We start from the raw sequence: 20,749 nt of genomic DNA, 5'->3' as shown, positions 1-20,749 counted from the left end.
TAGCGAGTGTGGCCTCCACGTGCCTGTATTACCTCCCTACAACGCCTGAGCATGCTCGTGATGAGATGGCGAATGGTCTCCTGAGGGATGTCCTCCCAGACTTGGACTAACGCATCCACCAACTCCTGGACAGTCTGTCGTGCAGCATGGTGTTGGTGGATGGAGCGAGACAAGATGTCCCAGATGTGGTCAATAGGATTTAGGTCTGGTGAACGGTCGGGCCAGTCCATAGCATCAATGCTTCCGTCTGGCCGGAACTGCTGACACACTCCAGCCACATGAGGTCTAGCATTGTCTTGCATGGAGGAACCCAGGGCCAACTGCACCAGCATGTGGTCTCACTGTGGGTCTAAGGATCTCATCTCTGTACCTAATGGCAGTCAGACTACCTCTGGTGAGCTCATGGAGGTATGTGTGGCCCTCAAAGAAATGGCACCCCACACCATCACTGACCCACTGCCAAGCCGGTCATGCCGGAGGATGTTGCAGGCAGCAGAACGTTCTCCACGGCTTCTCCAGACTCGGTCACGTCTGCTTTCATCTGTGAAGAGCACAGGGTACCAGTGCTGAATTTGCCAATCTTGGTGTTCTTTGGCAAACGCCAATGTCCTGCATGGTGTTGGACTGTAAGCATAACCCCCATCTGTGGACATTGGGCCCTCATACCACCCTCATGGAGTCTATTTCTGATTGTTTGAGTAGACACATGTACATTTGTTGCCTGGTGGAGGTCATTTTGCAGGGCTCTGGGAGTGCTCCTCCTGTTCCTTCCTGCACAAAGGTAGAAGTAGTGGTCCTGCTGCAGGGTTGTTGCCCTCCTACAGCCTCCTCCACGTCTCCTGATGCACTGGCCTGTCTCCTGGTAGCACCTCCATGCTCTGGACACTATGCTGACAGACACAGCAAACCTTCCTGCCACAGCTCACATTGATGTGCCATCCTGGATGAGCTGCGCTTCCTGAACCAATTATGTGGGTTGCAGACTCCGTCTCATGCTATCTCTAGAGTAAAAGCACCACTAGCACCCCGTTCGATCGACCCTAAACAATGTGCGTTGCTCCAGCGTCAACGCTTTGTCAGAGATGTTGCCGTTGTTAGAAGGCACCAAAAAAAAAAAAAAAAAAAAAAAAGAAGGCACCATCCCCGTTGATTTAGTGTTAAACATTGACAATATTATTATAGTGAGGGATTTTAACATTCATGTTGACACTGAATGTGATAACCTTAATGTAGTCTTTAGAATTGTCCAAGATTCAATTGGTTTTGGTCAAAATATCCAACTACCCAGTATTCCCACATAACCCTGTATTGTCTGAGTATTTTTAAAAACCATCAGGTTTAGCTTAAAGGAGCTCTTCACCAGCCCAAAAATATGTCAAAAACTGCCACAACACACAAAACACCCGCCCAATCAAATAATGTTATATTGATTGTATGGGCGGACCTTACAATACTACGCATTTTTGAAAGCAGCAATCCAACAGAACCTGACAGAGTTCTTTTCCTAAAGACCACACAACATAGCACAGCAACAACAAATCCAGTGTGAGTGTAATATGACATCCTTGCCCCTAACATGTTTTCAGATTAGCTTCAAAACAACTTTTGTTTCATGTTTGAAAGACACAAACTATGATCAATGTGCACACATAAATATGCAAAGCTTAGCAAAGGGAAGGAGTGTCGGTAGTAGTCACCCACATCTACCGTGACCTTAGATCAGCCACAATGTCTAATATTATGTATACTATCTCTAGTAAAATGGATATATGCCACGGCTTTTAACGTAGCTCTTATTGAACCTTTACTTAAGAAATCCTCTGTTGATGAAAATTACTTAATAAATTACAGACCTATATCAAATATCCTTTTCCTATCTAAAATTCTTGTGAAAATAGTTACTCGTGAAGTATGTGAACATGTACACAGTAATGACCTGTTTAAAAAGTTTCAGTCAGGCTTAAGAGCTCATCATAGCTCTGAAACAGCTCTGGTGAAAATCACTAATGATATTCTCATGGCCTCAGACTTGTGACTTGTGTCAGAACTTGTCCTGTTGGACGGAGGGGGGAGAACGTAACCATTGTCCCCTCTATCTGCCACAAGACCATTGGTTGCTGAGCTTTTTCCTATTCTGCCCCCCAGCTCTGGAACCAACTGCCTCCTGACATCCACAATGTTAACTTGCTCTCCCATTTCAAAAGTCACCTTAAAACTTACCTTTTTAAAGCTGCCTACATTCTATAAATGTTTTATTTTGCATTTGTTTTAGATTATTTGTGCTTTGTATTGCCATATGTTTGGTTTTATTTTGTAAAGTGTTATTGAGTGTTATGAAAGGCACTTTTCAAACAAAATGCATTACTGTGGCTCTGTGCTCTTTCAGGAGGAATGAACAGTGCCACACAGAAAACTTTTGACAAATCTGTCTGTATGATTTGATGAAACTGACTCTGTAAAGGGCCACCAGACGATATCTGTTGTGATGTGGCACTATATAAAAAAAGATGATTTGACTCATAAACTGATTCATAGTCCATTATCAATAATAATAATAGTAATAATAATAATAATAATAATAATAATAAGACATTTTTGCCCTGCGACAGACTGGCGACCTGTCCAGGGTGTACCCTGCCTCTCGCCCAGTGAACGCTGGAGATAGGCACCAGCAACCCCCGTGACCCCATGAGGGATTAAGCGGGTCAGACAATGGATTGATGGATGGATAAGACATTTTATTTATTTTTTTATTATTTAATTCCAAACATATGTATATTGTTTTTACTTCCTGTTTGTCTCTCCCTCGTACTCCTGTCTCTTGCAGCGTCCATTACAATTTCATTCAGAGGTATGCAAATAAGATGATGATGTCATTTAGCCCCTTCTAGCCAGTTTCAGGAAAGCCTAGAACTACTTTGGCAATAGTGATTAGTATCACTGATACTAATCCTTACAGCCTGGATTGCTGGGAAGAGTGGAAGAACTATGAATTAGAATAAAAAGAAAACTTAAAAAAAAGTCAAACTGAATTAAAAAAACAACAACAACTGAACAAAGAAAGGAAAATCAAGGACAAACACATCTTCAATGCACAGACTAAAATGGATTAGCATGAAATGTTGCTAACATTAGTTGTTTGAATCTGGCTGTTATTTATGGTAAGTAGACTGGGATATAGTGCTTTGTTTGCTTTCACCACTTTATATGGTATATATAAATAAATGGTATATGGTATATACAATAACAAAATTATGTTTTTACAAACAATACTAAAGCTAAAGCTAACTAAAGATGAAATTACAGCTAATATCTGACGTCTGATTTTAGCTAGCAAACTGGTAATCCAAGGCAAAATTTTGTTGCAGGAATTTCTGCCGAACAGTCATTGCTGAGAAGATTGAACCACAAACAATATTCAGACTCATATGTTTGTTGTAAAAAGCCTTTCAGTCTCCTAAATAAGACCCAAAGCAACTGTAGGCTACCCTGTATAAGTGATACAATGCTATGATAGTGATAAAATCCTCAGCTTTTCATTTATGTTGCTTTATATTTTTAGTGTCATGCATTTGTGCTTTGAAAATCATGGTGCATGCTGACACTGCATCAAACTAACAAAAACCACATTTGGACTAAGGGATAGCTTTGATGACTGGCCTCCATCAACATTTAAGCATGGGAATTATTTTAAAGGTTCCACTTTTTATTTCATTATAATGGACAACAATGACATAAATAATGACATTAATCTGTATGCGTTTTTATTTGTCTGACCCACTGTTGCGCTCAGCACTTCAATTAAGGGCACACATCAATCACATTATATTGTTCTGAGGGTAAACCAGACACGTGATGACATTGTAAGCAGTATATTCAAACAAACCACATTGATTAGAATACCAAAAAATGCTAATTACTCAATGCTGTATTTCTACAATTTATGACCCAGCCAGAGCAAAAAGCTGTTTATGTTTTTAAGTTCAATTAACCACAAAATAGTTTTCTGTTTATATTTAAAAACATTTTTTTTGCATGCTTAGTGTGAATGCAGATCTGAAGGGTAATTTAGATATATATAACTAGTTATAAATAGGACTGTGATTTGATTTCGTGTGTGCGAGAGAGTATGACAGAGAAAGGGTGGGGGTGGGGAGTCTTGTTGGAGAGTGTGTAAAAGGAAATGAGACTAAAGCTATGGCGAGCAGCTCACTGAGGTTAGACTTGGATCACTGCTGAACACTGAGTCAGATGGACACCGATGACCATGATCTGCTGTATTCCTGTGAGCGTACAAGTTATGAAGAGAAAGTTAGCGAAACTCTTGGTTTCTGTCTGCTCAGGTATGCCGCTTTATGCCCATATTAGGAACCCGGAAGGGGCACACCTGTAAAATGACGTCACCTTCTGAGAGCTGCTGAATATAAAGTCGTTTTACTGCGTTGAAGTTGCGAGAATGATTTGACATGAAGCTTCACTCACAAATGGGGACCGCTTGGTTTGCGGTTTGTGGCGTTTTTTTCGTCTTCTTCAGGGTAGGTTTGTTGTCCCTTTACTCAAAATATTGCTTCGACATATTTCACCATTATTTCATATCTGAAGTTGCACTGTTTTATTTACATGCTGTTCTGTGTTAAAACGTTTAAAAATACTGGTATGGTTGATGAAACTTCTGGAGTAAGTTTCTGACGGTGAACGGAGTTAAAGCTGATGATGGATGAAACCCTGATTTAACACACACACACACTTTTCTTCCTGGATAATTGTCGTTGCTGCGTTCAGAGGCAGACTCTGGTCTCGCTCCACACGTTGTGACTGCAGGTTCAGCGATAAGTCGCCATGTAGGTGTCTTCAAAAATTCAAAAATGAATTCCCGTAATTTTCTTCTCCTATAGGAAAGGTGATGTCATAGATAATTTACCCCCTTTTTTAAGAGTCGAGATTTATGGTTTTAGCTTATAATCATCTCCATTTAGAACAAGTAACAAATGAAAAGCCCCCTGAGACATTACTAAACAGTAAAGTTCTAACGTGGAGTCCTTTTATTGTCAGTAAAGACAGCAATAACAGCAATGGTCTTTTTATTTTTTACCAAAACCGATTTTGGACTGAAAGTCAAGTCTGACAACTTAACAGGGTACAAAAGAAAATACAGTTACCCTCCAAGAATCACACACGGAATTAAACAAAAGAAATACGGCAGTGGCCTCTGGATTCCACAACAGTATCTCAGTTCACCCTGAAGAACACAGTGGATCTCACTGCAGATCTTCACACATGGGAAATGGCCGCCCTGCACCAAACATGCAGGTCTTTTTCACCATCCGTTTCGGAAATACACCATCCAATTTCTGGCCACAGATTTCACCTACTCCTGATAACCAAAGTTCACAAGAAATCAGAAAGAAAACAGGAAGTCCATTCGAGCCATGGGGAAGCTACAGTCAACTTTAAACACTGCCCTTTTGTGAACAACAGATGCAATTACAGGAGACCAAGGAAATGACCCAGAAAATAATGATCAAGCATCTAACATTTAGTTTTTTGTTTTGTTTTTTTTACACAAAATAACAATTTGTTAATGCCCCTTTCTTTTCGTTATCGGGATGTACAGCTGAAGTACAATATATTCTAATATTTACCACCTGCCCACGTTTTGAAAACGTTTTAACACCTATCCAGGGGTCGGTTCTTCGTACGTCGCTAACTCAGTTAGCAGGATTTCATTGTTGACGATTTGGCCTGATCTTGGATCGTTTGGTTCTTCGAAAGACATCCTGCACTTGTTGTCATAGCAACATGTGCGCCAGCTTAAGCCTGCTCGAGAGCAGGCTTATTTCATGTAAACAAGATTAGATCACGGCTGTATAAGCGGAGGAGATGGAGAAGTCTGTCGTAGCCAAGTCCATTTTTACGACTGCAACCTGTTGCGGAAGATGCAAGAATAATTTGCAGAGTTTTTCAAATTAATCGCAAATGCAGATGTTAACAAAGTATTGTCACTGATAAATATTTTCTGTTTGGGTAACATTTCTAAAACAGACATTTCTCTGCTTTTTCACAGATCTAATTTACCACTAATGTATGACGATCAGTTAATGTAATAGAAGTATGTTCTCTCCCCATGATTGCAGGTCTAAATGAAATGCTTATCTTCCAGATTGCAACTGCAGAGGAGTCACCATGTGTGCCTGGATTTGAGTCAGAGCTGTTGATATTCAAAGTGAACAGAAAACACCTGAGGGCAGGCACAAGTCTGGGCAAAGGTATGATCTTTCTATGAAACTCTGATTCCCAGCAGAGAACATGGTGTTCATTTTCACTACTGTCATATTGTGGACTTGTTCTTTGTATGTTAGATTTCTTATAATATTCATATGTTTTCAAGTTATGGAGAGTAATGTTTGTGTTACCAATGATTAGCTCTCCACACCAGTTCACATCTTCCTCTCAGTCCAGCAGCTGGGCTTCAGCCAGGCTTTGACTTGACCCAAAGCTTGTTCTGCTGGGTTTTTAAATAATACACACTGGGGACAGGAGCTTTGTGTGTTTGACAACAACCCCCCAGCGATATTATCAGCGATATTAAAACAATAAAAAGCTTGCGATATTTCAGTTGATTTGTAATGAATCCAGAATGTATGACGTTTCATGTTTTTTAATTGCATTACAGAAAATAAAGAACTTTATCACAATATTCTAATTTTCTGAGACAGTCCTGTATTGTGAAGTAGTAACTAACTTTGAAATTTGTGCTGTTTTTTTTTGTTTTTTTTTTTGTTGATTTCCAGTTGCCTTCACTGACTGCACGCACCGCAAAAGATTTCTTTTCAGCACAGATGACAGCCGTTTTGTGTTGCAGACAGATGGTCTATTAACTGTGAGTAACAGATATGCAGTCCAGATTTACCTCAACACACTTACAGATACTTCTTGAACATTTTCTCATTTTTTTCAGGTTACTCGGGGTTAGTGAAATTTAATTTGATGATCCAACAGAAAATCATGCATATGTAGCAAGTGAACAAAAAATGCTGTATGGTTTTCTGATTTTTAAATTTAACTAATAAAATTCTAAAAGGTGTGGTATATATTTGTAGAACTCAAAGTCAAACCCAATCCTACCAACTTTACCTTATTGGTAAAGAGTCCTCCTTTGTGAACCTTTTAAAGTCAGTGTGAAGTGTAGGCTGTGTGCCAAAATCTGTAGGACGTCTCCTTAAGAACTTTCGTATGAACTGTCTGGGGGCAACTTTCTTGAACTTGGATAAGTTGCTACACATAGCAGTGATCTCAAAACACCAATGTTCCCACGTTTTCAGTTGCACATTAATAAGTTATAGCCGATTTAAAAAAAAATAAAAAATAAAAAATCTAAACTGTTGCGCTCCGGTCCAAGAGGTCACGTGATTTGAGTTTTGCTGCTCAGCCAATCAGATCTCTGTATTGTCAGTTGTGCGAGTTCAACCAGTTCATCATGGCTGCGCCCGTAAGGTGTTGTATGCATCTGTATCCAGATAAAGCCCAATACCATTTGCTGGTGCTGGTTGGCAGAGATCTTGATGGCGAGGATAAAGAAATAGTCCATCCGTCCATCCATTTTCCTACATGCTTATCCCTGCTGGGATCGCCAGGGGTACCGGTGCCGATCTCCAGCTGTCAATGGACGAGAGGCGGGGTATAAACTGGACAGGTCGCCAGTCCATCGCAGGGCAGAAATAGCCCAGACTTTTTACTGTGATATCACCAAGACCTGCTGCGCTAGGATAGCACAGGCGACAGGTGTTGTGCCAAACAACTTATCCCCGCCAGAATTTGTATCCCCTGCGTCGAGAGCGCATTCAGCTGGAAGAATGAATCCAGTCAACTCCGCCTCATTTCCAACCTATTAGGTGTGGACATGAAGATGTTTTACTTTTCTTAATGAAATATAGCAATGGTGTCGTTACATTATCGTTCAGTTAGTGGGTTAAAACTGAAAATATAACACTCGTTAGTGCTATCGTAACGGATTGCTATGTCAGTTACAACTCGATTGATCACTCAATATAACACGTTCTGGGAAAGAAAACGGCTCTGTGGTCATTTCCACATGTGTCACGAAAATATTAGCTTTATGTTATTAGATTGTCGCATTGTCTGTCTGCTGAAACCAAATATCCAGTTTCCTGAGTCCATCACAGCTGTCTGCTTGTTTGTCTTTTTTATTTTTATTTTTTGGTAGCTAAACCTGCATGAATGGATAATATAAAGCGGATTTCACGTGTGATCAAATGAACACTGAATAAAGGTCCAGCCAAAATGATCAGTTCTGATAAGGTTTGAATTCAATCAAGAACCATATAGAGATATTAACCATATTAAGAAAACAAGATGTGGTGCTTTTAAAAATGGAATAATATTAGGAGTATAAAAAAATCTATTTTGTTTTATTAGAATGTGATGTTTAAATTTTTTTAGACTTCACAACGTTGGAGGTTAAAAGTTTTAAATTCAAACACTCTCCCGACTCAGGGGATACAAATTTTGGCGGGGATAAGTTGTTTGGCACTGTGGCATCCTAGCGCAGTAGGTCTTGGTGATATCACAGTAAATTGGGCCAAAGTCTGGGCTATTTCTGCCATGCGATGGATTAGCGACCTGTCCAGAGTGTACCTCGCTCATTGACAGCTGGAGCGCAAGATGGAGAATATACTAATTGTACAAGGTTGGTAATATAAGCTGGAGCTTGGCCACTGAGGGCTCTAAAAGTAAAGACTAAAATTTTTAAATTAACCGGTAGCCAATGTAAAGAGATTAAAACTGGGGTAATGTGCTGTCCTTTTTTCTTGTGTTGGTTAAAACTCTTACAGCAGCATTCTGCACTAAATGCAGATGGCCAAGATCTTATCCAAACTTATGAAAATGCTGTTTCGATAGTCAAGATTAGATGAAATAAAAGCATGAATCATCTCTAATTCAGCCTTTGACGCCAAAGTTTGAAGCTTAGAAATCTGTCACGTCTGGCAAAGGTTTGTTCCATTGACACTTTGATGTTCAGCAAAGTGCAAGGATCATAGGAGAGGGTAGCGAACACACTCTCATGGTATATTAAACCTATGACTGCAAAAAATTAAATAAGTGGGGGGAAAAAAAACTATGTGCAGGAGCGGCCAAGCCCAAAACTGGCATCATCTTCCTGCCCGTCTGTGAGTGATCCCATACAAGGGAGTCCAGTGGCAGCAAGCTACAGCTGGATCAGGTATTGGGCTCTCTGTAATTAAGGGGTCTGTGTGGTATAGCAAAGGACTCGAGCGATTAAGAGTAGGTAAAGAAGAGAAAATGATAGAAATGGTGGAACATATTAATTTACATGAAGCAATGCATTTAATGGCCATCTCTGCTGCTTCTCTATGAATTCAGAAACTAATGCAGTGCTACCCTCTAGAGGCTACATTCAGGGATGCACAATATGAGGGGTTCACCTTTTCAGGCTTCCTGTCAAAAGATTTAAGATGTTCTTCTACCTTCTGGAGGTCCTGAACAGTTTAAATCCTCATCTTATGTAACCCTGTGCTGAACTTCTGATGGTCTTCCTCCTCCAGGTAAAGAGAGAAGTTGTTCTTCATGAGGGTCACCGGGACTTCTTCATCCACTCCTGGGATTCCCAGGGTCAGAAGTTGACTGTTCCTGCCATGGTGTTGTATCACGGGCATCGTCACGGAAATGACGATCTGAACACTGAGCACCACCACGACAGTCATACATCCAACAGCCACAATCATGATCAGACTCAGATGGACTCTGTCACTACAGAGGTAGGTTCAGACGTGGTGTGACATGGGTCAGAAAATTATATTGTTAAATATGAAGATCTCAGTTCTGATATACTTGTCTCCATAAGCTACAGTACTGTTTTGCTGAACAAATGCTTTATCATGCAGAGATGCTTTTCATTCTCAGCTTCCATAGTTGTATTTTCAATCCTGTGTTATTCAGTTTCTTTACTGAAATAATTTTGTTACAGCTGGTTTCAGCTTTTACAGCTGGTTCACGTGAACTTTTAGCCCAGAGTGAAACCATATTAAGAGTTGTACCTGAGAAGACAATTTCCTTGTTTTCAAATTAGATATCAGGATGAATTTGTTTTCAGATTTTTAGACATCTCTTTCTTTACAGTGTCAGTAGCTTACTGACAAAATACATGTTTCCTTAGGATGCAGCTGATCCCCAGATCCACATCCTGGATTTTCCCAAATCTAGTCAAGGGCTGAAGAGGAGGAAGAGAGGCTGGGTTATCCCTCCTCTTAGTGTTTCTGAGAATCACAGAGGACCGTATCCCCTGTTCATTGCCCAGGTAAGAGGAACTAAAAAATTTTAACTGGGGAAAATGGCATCCAGTCCCCTCATCCTGGATCTTTCATATATACCTTGCATTTGTACGATGAATAGAGATTGCTGTCAATATTTCTATTATTGTTGACTTCAAAGCTGTATTCTCGTCACATACTTGAATAAAATGACTGTTTGTTGGGCTGTCATTCAAGAGTTAAAATAAATTAAACAATCTAAACAAAGCAAAGTCTGGAGGCAGCAGAGCAACTTTTTTTTATTCTTTGTTCAGATACGCTCTGATGAAGATAAAACAAAGACTATCCATTACAGCGTCACTGGTCCAGGAGCAGATGCTGGTCTTTTCACCATGGACAGGGTCACTGGTTATCTGTATGTCACACAGGAACTGGACAGAGAAAAACAAGAGAAATATGTGGTAAGTGTTTTCTCTATTTTAAAGTTCTAATTGATTTTCTTTGTTAAACATGGTTATAAAGGTGTGAGAGGAGCTATTTTCTGCGACTTTTCTCAGGTTTTTAAAAATTATATTCAAAAACATAATAAATAGAAAGTGTACTTTATATTTGATTATATTGAATATAGTTATTAAAATTTAACCTAGCTTGTAGCATAGGTTGAAAGGATCCCCAAATATAATAAGTTGTACTTTTCTTTTTCTTTTTTTAGCTTGAAGCACATGCTGTGGCACTGGGAAGCACTGGACCTATAGAGAAACCTATGGAGGTTATTGTCTATGTAATTGATCAAAATGACAACAAACCAGTTTTTAATCAGTCATCCTATGTGGCAGAAGTTCCAGAGGCTTCACCAAGAGGTAAAGTCACTGGTTTCTGGTGTTGAATACACAAAGAATGTTTTACAAACTAAATTGTTAGTATGCTTGGAGGTTTAGGCAGGACCCATTATTTTAAAACTTGGTGTATTTAAACAAAACCAGAATATATTCATTCAGTTTTGAACTTTAGAGAACTTTATAAAATAGCAACCGCCTACAAGGAAAACACTTGGACATCAGAGGATAAATTGGCATTTTCTGTCAACACTTGGACATAGATTTCCAGAAATTCTTGACTCCTCTGTACACACTTCCTTTTGGATATTTAGGATTCTTTTCTGTACAGTCCATTGTTAATTTGACATGTTAACTAGGATTCTGTTTTGATCCTCAGTTCAGATAATTATCTCTGTGGGACAACAGATTACCCCTTGCAATGAGTACAGTCTGCATGCCTAGGAACTTGATTTTTATCTACCTGTGGTCAAGGAAGGGATTGGGTTATATGTATCCGTGAGTGAATTCTTTTTCAATTGAACTAAAAACATGCAGTCAGCCAATCAGCTTTCATGTTATTGGTTAGTCCGTTTCACTCCACTTGATTGTCCATTTGCAGAAACAGAAGTAGTGCTTGTTGTTTTAGAAAAAAATTGACAACAAAATAACCAGTTTTAGGCTTGGTTAAAGTGCTTCAAACAGCAACTTTGAAGCCAACTGCTGCTTATGCAAAAAAAAAAACAAATGTGAAATTAGGGTGTATGGGCCGTGGAGCTGCATTTAGAAAGCACTGTTACAGCTGTGACTGGTCTGAGAAAGACGGCGGCTCTGATCCCGGCCCAAACACTAGTGGTGGTTCTTCCACTCTGACTCGGAGGGACAACAGTTCTGCAACCCTCGTTAATGACCTCCTTGTAGTCTTTGGATCAGAACCTACATCAGGGGTCGGGAACGTATGGCTCGCGAGCCAGTTGTGGCTCTTTTGATGATTTCATCTGGCTCGCAGATATAACAAAATGTTTAATTTGGATGGATTAAAAGCTGTTTTAATCCATGCATCGATTTTCCACTGCTCATGTCCTGTTCAGGGTTGCTATAGACCAGTTCACTGGTCTATAGCGCGCATGCGCCAGCGACATATACAGCTACCTTATAAACACGGCAGGCCAGTACAGACGAGAGAGCATGAAATGGTTGAATGTCGGCGACGTTGCAGCGTAAACACAGACGTACTAGCGCGCGTGAACAGGGGCGTAATGCAGCAGCTGTCTGGTGCACATTATTGCACAATGATTGCACGAAGAAAACAAAAATGATGCGACCTGCTGCTGCTGCAACGCATCGACTCCGCTTCTCCCGGCCCCGTCTAGCGATCGCCACCTCCCCTTCGCGGCTATTTAAGTAGAACAATGACCATTGCAGAATTAAGTTGTATTTACCGGAGATGAAGTGTGGACTGCAAATTCTGTCGTGGTATGATGGCTCCCACAGTCTGCCTGCGCCCTTTTCATTGAAATTATCCATTTCTTTCTTCGTCCTTCGGTAAACGAAAGAAACGTACATCCGACGATTTGGAATGCCTCTGTGTGCAACCGGGAGCACAACAAGTCGTAGGCATTGTTTAGATTCCAAAAATAAACTAACTAAAAGTACGCTCTAATCAGTGTTGGGCAAGCTACTTGTCCAGTGTAGTGAGCTAAGCTATCAGTTACTCAACAATAAATTAAGCTTCACTACACAAAAGCTACCACCTATAGAAATATAGCAAGCTAAGTTACACAAATGTGTTAAAAGTAGCTTAACTACATCAGAAGCTACTTAACGTTGTACCAACCTAATGTCAGATCAATTCAAAATGAGTCTGATACACTGGTTAAAACATTTATTAAAGATCAGCCAATGACCTAACACAGTGTAGACATTGCTTTATGAGCAGCATAATAAAATAAAAACTGAAATAATTACTGCTAGAAATAAAACAAAAAGGTTATTGGCCTAGTACGTGCGGTGGCGTTAATAACGTTTGGTGGCGTTTTTTGCATATTATATAATCAGGAGGTTGTCTTTTATGTGTTCAGCCATTAGATTTAAAGGTGTTTTACCCAATAGGAACACTGCAGCACCAGACACAACCCTGATCGTTGGGGAAAGGCAGAAAGAAGATGCACCATAAGCTTTTTCATATTTCTTTTGTCATTTTAAACATGAAACTACCAAAGCACAAGCCAAGTAGTAGAACTAAATGTTGAAAAGAAATTAAAAGCTAAATAAAGTAAACCAGGTCACTTAATAAAACTGCATTTTCTGTATGCTTTATATTTATATTCACATGTTAATATTTTCAGAATTAATAATAACATTTCTGTTAAAGATTTAATTTATCTTCTGCACCAAGGGCATAAGTAGGGAGAACAAGCAGAGTGAGTTTTGTGTAATATCAGACTTTATTATTGAACTAAGCAGGATTTAGACAGGATCAGAAAGGAAGGTGCATCTTCTTTCTGCCTTTCCCCAACGATCAGGGACCTCCTGGTTGTGTCTGGTGCTGCAGTGTTCTTATTGGGTAAAACAACTTTAAATCTAGTGGCTGAGCACATAAAAGACAACCTCCTGATGATATAATAATCAAAAAACGCCACCAAACGTTATTAACGTCACCGCGCGTTCTGGCTGGAAACGCGCGGTGACGTAAAAAACGGGAACTGCGCGTTATTGTACGGACGATAATTGGCCTCATCGGCTTGCCATAACAGACAGGAGAGGCAGAGTAGAAGCTCGCGCATGAACATGTCCAACCAACAACTCAGATTGTTCACTCTGAATGTTGTTTCAAAATAGCAAACCTGGTTTAATTTCTTAGTTATGTCCTGGATTTTGTAGCGTTTGTGGACGCTACGTCGCTACTTGATCAAAAAAATAACGTCACTACAGGAAAGTTACTTGATTCATAAAGCAGCGACTCTACGGTCAAGCTACTGGAAAATGTAGTTTAACTAATAGCTTCGCTACATGTAGCGGCGCTACTGCCCATCACTGGCTCTAATTCACCCGTTTTGTCATGTAGTAGACGAGAACAGTACTGTTTTTGCCTACCAGCGGGACCCGGACGTAGCACGGATGTCACACGTGAATGGCTCTCACTGAAATAAATTTCCAGATATTTTGCTTTCATGGCTCTCTGAATCAAAAAGGTTCCCGACCCCTGACCTACATTATGAGCAGAGGTTCGCTTAATTCTCCACATGGTGACTAAAAGCCAGTTTTGCGTTGCAAATGGCTCCAAACCATTTTCCCAACTCTGACACTTTTAAGTAACTTTACATTAGTGGATTATCAGGAGAGAACTCTGTTCCAAAGTAACTGGACCATTCGGGCTTTTGTTCACTGGAACAGCTTGGCTGACACGCATGTTTTTGAGCTCCAGGTACCTGGAGTCCAAGCTCATTGGGCATGCAGCAGCCAACAATTTAATGAAGCTGGTTTAAGTAAATATTTTAGCAAACATGATTACTGACATGTTTATTCAAGTATTTGGTAAAATGGATACTCAAGTAGCAACTGTTTGATCATAGCTCGGCTGCTCTTACTATGTTTGTGGCATTCTCAGTAGTAATACCGACAACCGCCTCTTTCTTGTTGTCCCATACAGATAGCTTAAATCGGGTCCTCGTCAGTATCGACTAGAAAATATGCCTCTCAGTTTTTCCTTAGCAGGACCCCTACTCTGACATAAATTAAACTATAAAGCTCATCAAAAAATCCAAGATTTGTCTTTTTCTTGTAAATTTTGTCTAAATCTAAAGGAAAGTATTGTAATTTGATTGTTTTTGTAGGCCATGTAACTTTTCAGGTTTTGAACAGGTGTGTAATACTGGTGTAGCGTCAGTGTGCACATGTGATGTTGCTCAGTGTTCAATGAATGCTCAGACACATGAAACATTACTGGAAATATTGGTGATGAGTTTTTTTCAGGCCTGCTTTCTTGTTAAATCTGATTGTTGCGGAGATTGGGACAAATCCTTTACACTCATTGAACTGCATTGTTTTCTCTTGATTAGGTGTGGATGTGATTCAGGTTGTGGCCACCGATGCTGACGATCCAAGAACTGACAACGGCATCATCCGCTACAAAATCATCAGCCAGCAACCAGAGGAGCCCAGTAAATCCATGTTTATCATCAACCCTGTATCTGGAGGCATCAGAGTCGATGCTGCTGGACTGGACAGAGAGGTGATATTTCTGACTGTTTTCAATAGTCTGATTAATACCACAAACTGGCTTAAAGCTATAGCCAGTAGCCCGGTTCAGAAACACTTTTTCTACTGGGTAAAATGATCCTTCATCCTCGGTAGTATTCAGAAAAAGACACCAGAAAAAGTAAACCTGTGAAAGCCACAGGCCTGTAAAAACAGTCAGACACATGGCAATCATTGTGACGCACTTCCGTAATGCCAGTTAGTGTGCTCGTTCCATGCTACTTTCCTCTTGCTGGCTGCACACTTCTAGTGTTTATGTATCTGGTTAGCTTTGGTTTTAGCTGTTCATTGTAGCTCCCCTGCTCTCACCCTCCATTTTGAAAATGGCTGAGAGTCAAAGGAAGAAAGTACAAGTTTATTAGAAGAGGAAGAAATTACCAGAGTGGATTTGAAAGATTCTTCACGTGATCCCCCTGAGGAGTGGAAGAGTAGGTAGGATAGTCTTATGCATGCCCTTATTCCAAAAGTGCCTATGGTATTTCTTGGTTACATTTCTGGGAATATTGCCATCTCTACTTTTTTATTTTTATTTTAAAAACAGACTTTCTCTCAGAGAACTGACAGACTCTAGGATAGGTGTTGAAATGTCTGCAGGAAAACTGTTATGTCCCCACTCTGCTAGGAATAAGCTTTGTCAAAAAGGAAAGTTTTAAGCCTAGTCTTAAAAGTAGACTGCCACATGGACCAAAACTGGGACTTCGTTCCACATAGGACTGCAACAACGAATCGATAAAAATTACCAATTAAAAACGTTAGCGGCGAACTTCAATATTTTGTGTTGTGCGATTAATGCGTCACTCGTCATGTTGCGGAGCCATTACCTCAGCTGGGTGGGTGACTGGCTGCAGAGCGAGTTGAACGTAGTGAGGCTGAGACAGAGCAGAGGGGGTATTTTAAAACACTGCTTTTTTTGTAGTAAATTCTATAAATGACGACACGTTGCACTTCCTAAACCAAAAGTGTGTTGGTTCTGACTGTTCATAAAATGGACTAAGGCTGGGAAATATGGCCAAACTATGTTTTATAGTATTCAGGAGGTAAAGAGAAATCCAACAATATAAGTTATAAAAAAACAGGTTGCCTTGAAATGTTCCATAAAATTGAAATATTACACAATGCTTAGTGGAATCACTTCAGTTTTAAAGTATAAAAACAAAAATCACAATCTGTTTATTGGATTGAAAGTCTGTATATGACAAACTAAAATCTACCGCAAATTCTAAAGTGCAGTTAACTTAGAAAGTTTGACTCTACATATAGAGAATTTCTCAAACAATTTGAGCTTAAATGTGATGATCAACAAAAATGTTGCCTTTTTAACAGGAGGTAAACTTCCAAAGCATTCAACAAATGCTGAAAATAGTTGAAATGCTGCCTAAAAAACTACCAATCAGTGGCAGAACACAACCATCTAGCTGGTTGTTACCACTTGTTACAGTTTCATGTTCTTATCCAAAAACATGAGCCTATTCACTGAAGCAGGCTTCAGTGCAGACCTACTACAGGTAACAATGTTCCCTGCTGTGCTAAACAGCCTTTCAGAAGCTGAACTTGTAGTTTTGATGCACAGGTATTTTAATTTTTTTTGCCAAACAGCTGACCCAAGGAAAGTTAACCTCTTGCACTTTCCATCATTTAAGGGGATCACTCTCACTATCGGCTGACGGACAATCTAGGTAGCTGTTTAACTCTGTCGTGATTTTCCCTGTGGGAGATGGTCCCTGTACGTCACTTACTGTTACCCTCTTAAAAAAGCTTCCGAGGGTTCTCTTTGGCAACTTTGCATCACTTGGGCCTGGAACGCTTTCAATTGATTCTGGAACTTGTGATGCTGTTTCAGCGTCCTCTAGTAGCAGCAGGGATGATTGCATTTCACCAACTGCTCTGTCTTTGATTACCATGCTCTATTCTAAATCCATGTACCGACTGTGGAACCTTGGGTCTAGCATGGTTGCCAAATCCATTAGTTCCACAACATCTGGGTGTTGTTCATACTTGCTCAGTGGCGTAGGAATGGGGGGGAAGGGGGGCAAGTGCCCCCTCATTTTTTGCACAGGGGGGGCAAAAGGTATGTTTTTTAATGTTCAAATTCATTAATATTTTTTTAATATGGGTTAAGCTTCAGTACTCTTAGTATGTGTAAATTGTTTACATCTTGTATGACTATGTACTGTTTACTGGGACCTAGTTAATAAGTAATGTGTGGGCATCTTCTCGGTATCCAACTTTTATGAGTCTGTCCACTTAATGACCTTTTGACTCATGCGCTATAGTCACTTCCTTTAAAAACATTAAGAGAAAGAAGACAAGATTTAAACCAAGACCTAGGATAACCTGAATTTTTACAAGAACCCTCCGATTCCCAGTGTAGTTGTCACGAACCAGAGAAGGATGGACCCAGTATTCAGGCCGACCAAGCAGGGTGAATGAAAAAGCAAGTTTAATGGAGGCGATCTTAAACAATACAGGGGCAGGCAAAACTCAGTGGTCAGAATTACAGTCCAAAAACCGGTACACAGAGAGGGAGTCAAAAAAACAGGCAGAAAAATCAGAAACAGAGCAGGAAAATCAGGATCAGATGTCAAAAAAGGCAGTTGGGTTAAATCTACAGACAATAGGGATGCTGGACAAAACTCACCAAAGGCTAGTTAGACAATGATCTGGCCAAGTGCAGGAGACAGAGGCAGATATAAGTAGGGGGGTGAACAGGTGAACAGAGTGAAACTAATTACCAGAATGGGAGGAGCTGATCAGGGGGGACAAAATGGCTGGAAGTAAACTGAAGCTGATTGGATGGTGACTGGTGAAGGGGAGTGACAGGAAGACAAAAGAATGCTGGCAGGTGATTTGAATAAAGGCTGGTGACAGAACTGATCAGAGCAGGCCAGAAGAAACTGTTAATATAAAACAAAGTACAAAATCAAACCACATAAAAACCCAAACTATTCAATTAACCAAAATTAATACATAACCTAAACCTAAGACAGAATTGATTACATGAAGAGAATTACTAAACCAAAACAGAAGTTAAACTAGACTAATCCAGAACCAAAATCAACATAAAGACCAAACCTGAGACTAAACAGAACATAAGCAAATAATAAAAACCAGAGCTAATACTAAGACAGGAGAGTGAACTAATTAAAAAGACCAACATAAACCATAACAAAACCCCAAATCATGACAGTAGTAAGTTATACTATTTTTATTATCAATAATTATGTCAAAACCATTTTACTCTGAAATCAATATTAGTAACTTTAAAGGGGAAGTCCGGTCAACGCCGAAATATCCCTCCGCCTCATAACTCGCTGCAGCTCATCGTGACAGCAGGAGCAGAGTAAACTCAGAAAGAGCCGCTCTGCCCGTATTTTCTGCAGTTCACGGTTGCAATAACTGATAACTGCTGAAAGTAGATTAGGCGATGCAGATCACCATTTTGAGCAGAGATTGGTTCTAAAGATGAGTTTTATACTCATCTTATAACATTGCAGAACCCAATCCATAAACCGTACTTGAATGCTTATTTGTTGTCTTTTTATGTCTCTAAAATGTAAAATTAGTATTAATTTAAATTTAAAGGCTTAATACCATGTCTATCCTTGTTTAAGAGGTTAAATAAATATTTTGGCATGAAAATGGATATTTATTTACAAGGGGACAGATGGGGCATTGGGACTTGCTCTACAGCCGATACCGCACAGTGACGTCACAAACTGGGAGGAGGCAGTACTGTTCTTAACCAAGATGGCGGTCCCCATAAAAGGACTTTCAAATGAAAATTACTCTTAATTAAAAAAGCCTATCATTTATTGAACAGTATGTAATAATTGTATATTTAAACATTGTTCTTTGTCTTTGAGATAATACCAAATTTAATCTGTCAATATGTGTTGCCTCTTGGGGTAGGTCTTTGTTTGGTAAATACCTCCTAAATGTTGAGAAGATAATGATGTGCCTCTAAAAAATAACTTTTAAGCCTACAGTGCTGATATAGATGTAGATGTACTGATTGCTTCTTTAATCAGCATGCTCATTAAACATGTTAAATAGGGGTGCATTTCAGATTTCCTTGCCTATGGACCCAAAAGATTTTTTGGTTCGCTCCGCTCGGCATTTGGCTATAATACCTTATCTGTCTTATTTGCCCCCCCACATTTTAAAACCTTCCTACGCCCCTGTTGCTGTTAAATTACTCCAAAATTGAGCTTTTTATGGATTTTGTGAGCTCTATCATTTTCATTCACTAGAAGAATGCTGGTGTTGAACAGCTGAAGGACAGGTCTCAAGGATAAGATGGTGACATAGGTCAGGTCACCCAGGTCCTCTTGTTGAGTTCACAGATGCTCTGTCTGCTGAGAACTAAGACCTGAGTGATGGGCTTTTCTTGCTCCAATACTCACTGGATCATCTTCTGTCTCAACCCCCATCTTGTGAGAGATTCTGTGACGAGCTTGTGTTGAGCCGTGCCTCCCCTTTTTTATTTTTTTTTTTATTTTTTTTTTTTATTTTACCTCTAGCCGTGCACACTGCTTCTTCCAACTGTTTGAGAAAGAACTCACAATCTTTTTACAAACTGTTGCTGCTCTAGCAATCCTGGGATCCTTCATACTCCTCTGCAGATGGAACAGGGGCAGGGAGGATAGGAGAGAGACAGTTTGAAATCAAAATTTCAGTATTTACCATTACCCTAACACAGGAGTTTTCAAATTCATTGAATGTGAGACTCCCCTTGGAATAGGTAAAACTGAACTAAACAGACGCCAATGTCAAACTGAACTCGCGTCAACAGGAGACGTCAACTGAAATAATAATAAAAAAGATAACCTGAATTTAACAGATGTCAACACATCCATATTCCGATTTACTTTTTAGGCTAATTATACACAATTCAAACCTATTGCTATTTTAACAACCAAGCATTTAATTAGATTTTATCTCTTATCTGATGTATTTCTGATGTTTAGCACTTTGTTTTACCTCCTCTTAAAGTGCTCTTTAAATAATGATAAAAATGAAACAGCCGAGCGACCGCACAGCTGTTGTTGAGCGTGGATTGAGCAGGTGCGCGCGAGCAGAGATGGAAGTGAGCGCGAGGACAGTGGGTTGAGAAGAATTTTTCAGAGTTGAGCGCGCGCCAGACCTGTTTTGAGCGTTGAGAGTTGTCTCTGCGCGCTTGGATTAGTTCCTGTGTGCGCAAACAGAAGGCACGAATATCGCTACAAAGTTTCACAGAGTTGAGCGGCAGCGCTGTCTTCTTCTGTCTTCTTCTGTCTTCTTCTGTCTTCTTCTCTGTCTTCTCGCGCCTCCCCTGTGACTCTTTGGCGCCCCCCAGGGGAGGCGCGCCTCACCTATTGAAAACCCCTGCCCTAGCACATAACAGCT

The 20,749-nt window shown here is 40.0% G+C and overlaps 1 protein-coding gene across 3 annotated transcripts in view; it reads left to right on the top strand.

Moving 5' to 3' along the window:
- The first annotated feature begins 4,182 nt into the window (after nt 1-4,182).
- Nucleotides 4,183-20,749, top strand: part of LOC105923476 (B-cadherin-like) — a 28,778-nt gene continuing 12,211 nt past the window's right edge. Inside the window, exons 1-9 of one of the 3 annotated variants that reach the window (XM_036126629.1) lie at nt 4,183-4,285; nt 4,369-4,535; nt 6,161-6,266; nt 6,792-6,880; nt 9,585-9,797; nt 10,196-10,336; nt 10,604-10,750; nt 11,002-11,149; nt 15,166-15,338. In XM_036126629.1, the coding sequence (XP_035982522.1) occupies nt 4,467-4,535; nt 6,161-6,266; nt 6,792-6,880; nt 9,585-9,797; nt 10,196-10,336; nt 10,604-10,750; nt 11,002-11,149; nt 15,166-15,338 (1,086 nt within the window). In that variant the 5' untranslated portion in view covers nt 4,183-4,285; nt 4,369-4,466. Of the gene's footprint in view, nt 4,536-6,152; nt 6,267-6,791; nt 6,881-9,584; nt 9,798-10,195; nt 10,337-10,603; nt 10,751-11,001; nt 11,150-15,165; nt 15,339-20,749 lie in introns of all 3 variants that reach the window. The other 2 variants (XM_036126630.1, XM_036126628.1) reach the window with 2 other exon arrangements.

Source organism: Fundulus heteroclitus, chromosome 22, assembly GCF_011125445.2.
Source record: "Fundulus heteroclitus isolate FHET01 chromosome 22, MU-UCD_Fhet_4.1, whole genome shotgun sequence".
Lineage (NCBI taxonomy): Eukaryota > Metazoa > Chordata > Actinopteri > Cyprinodontiformes > Fundulidae > Fundulus > Fundulus heteroclitus.
The sequence above is the reverse complement of the archived record's forward strand: the minus strand, read 5'-3'. Positions and strand labels throughout refer to the sequence as shown.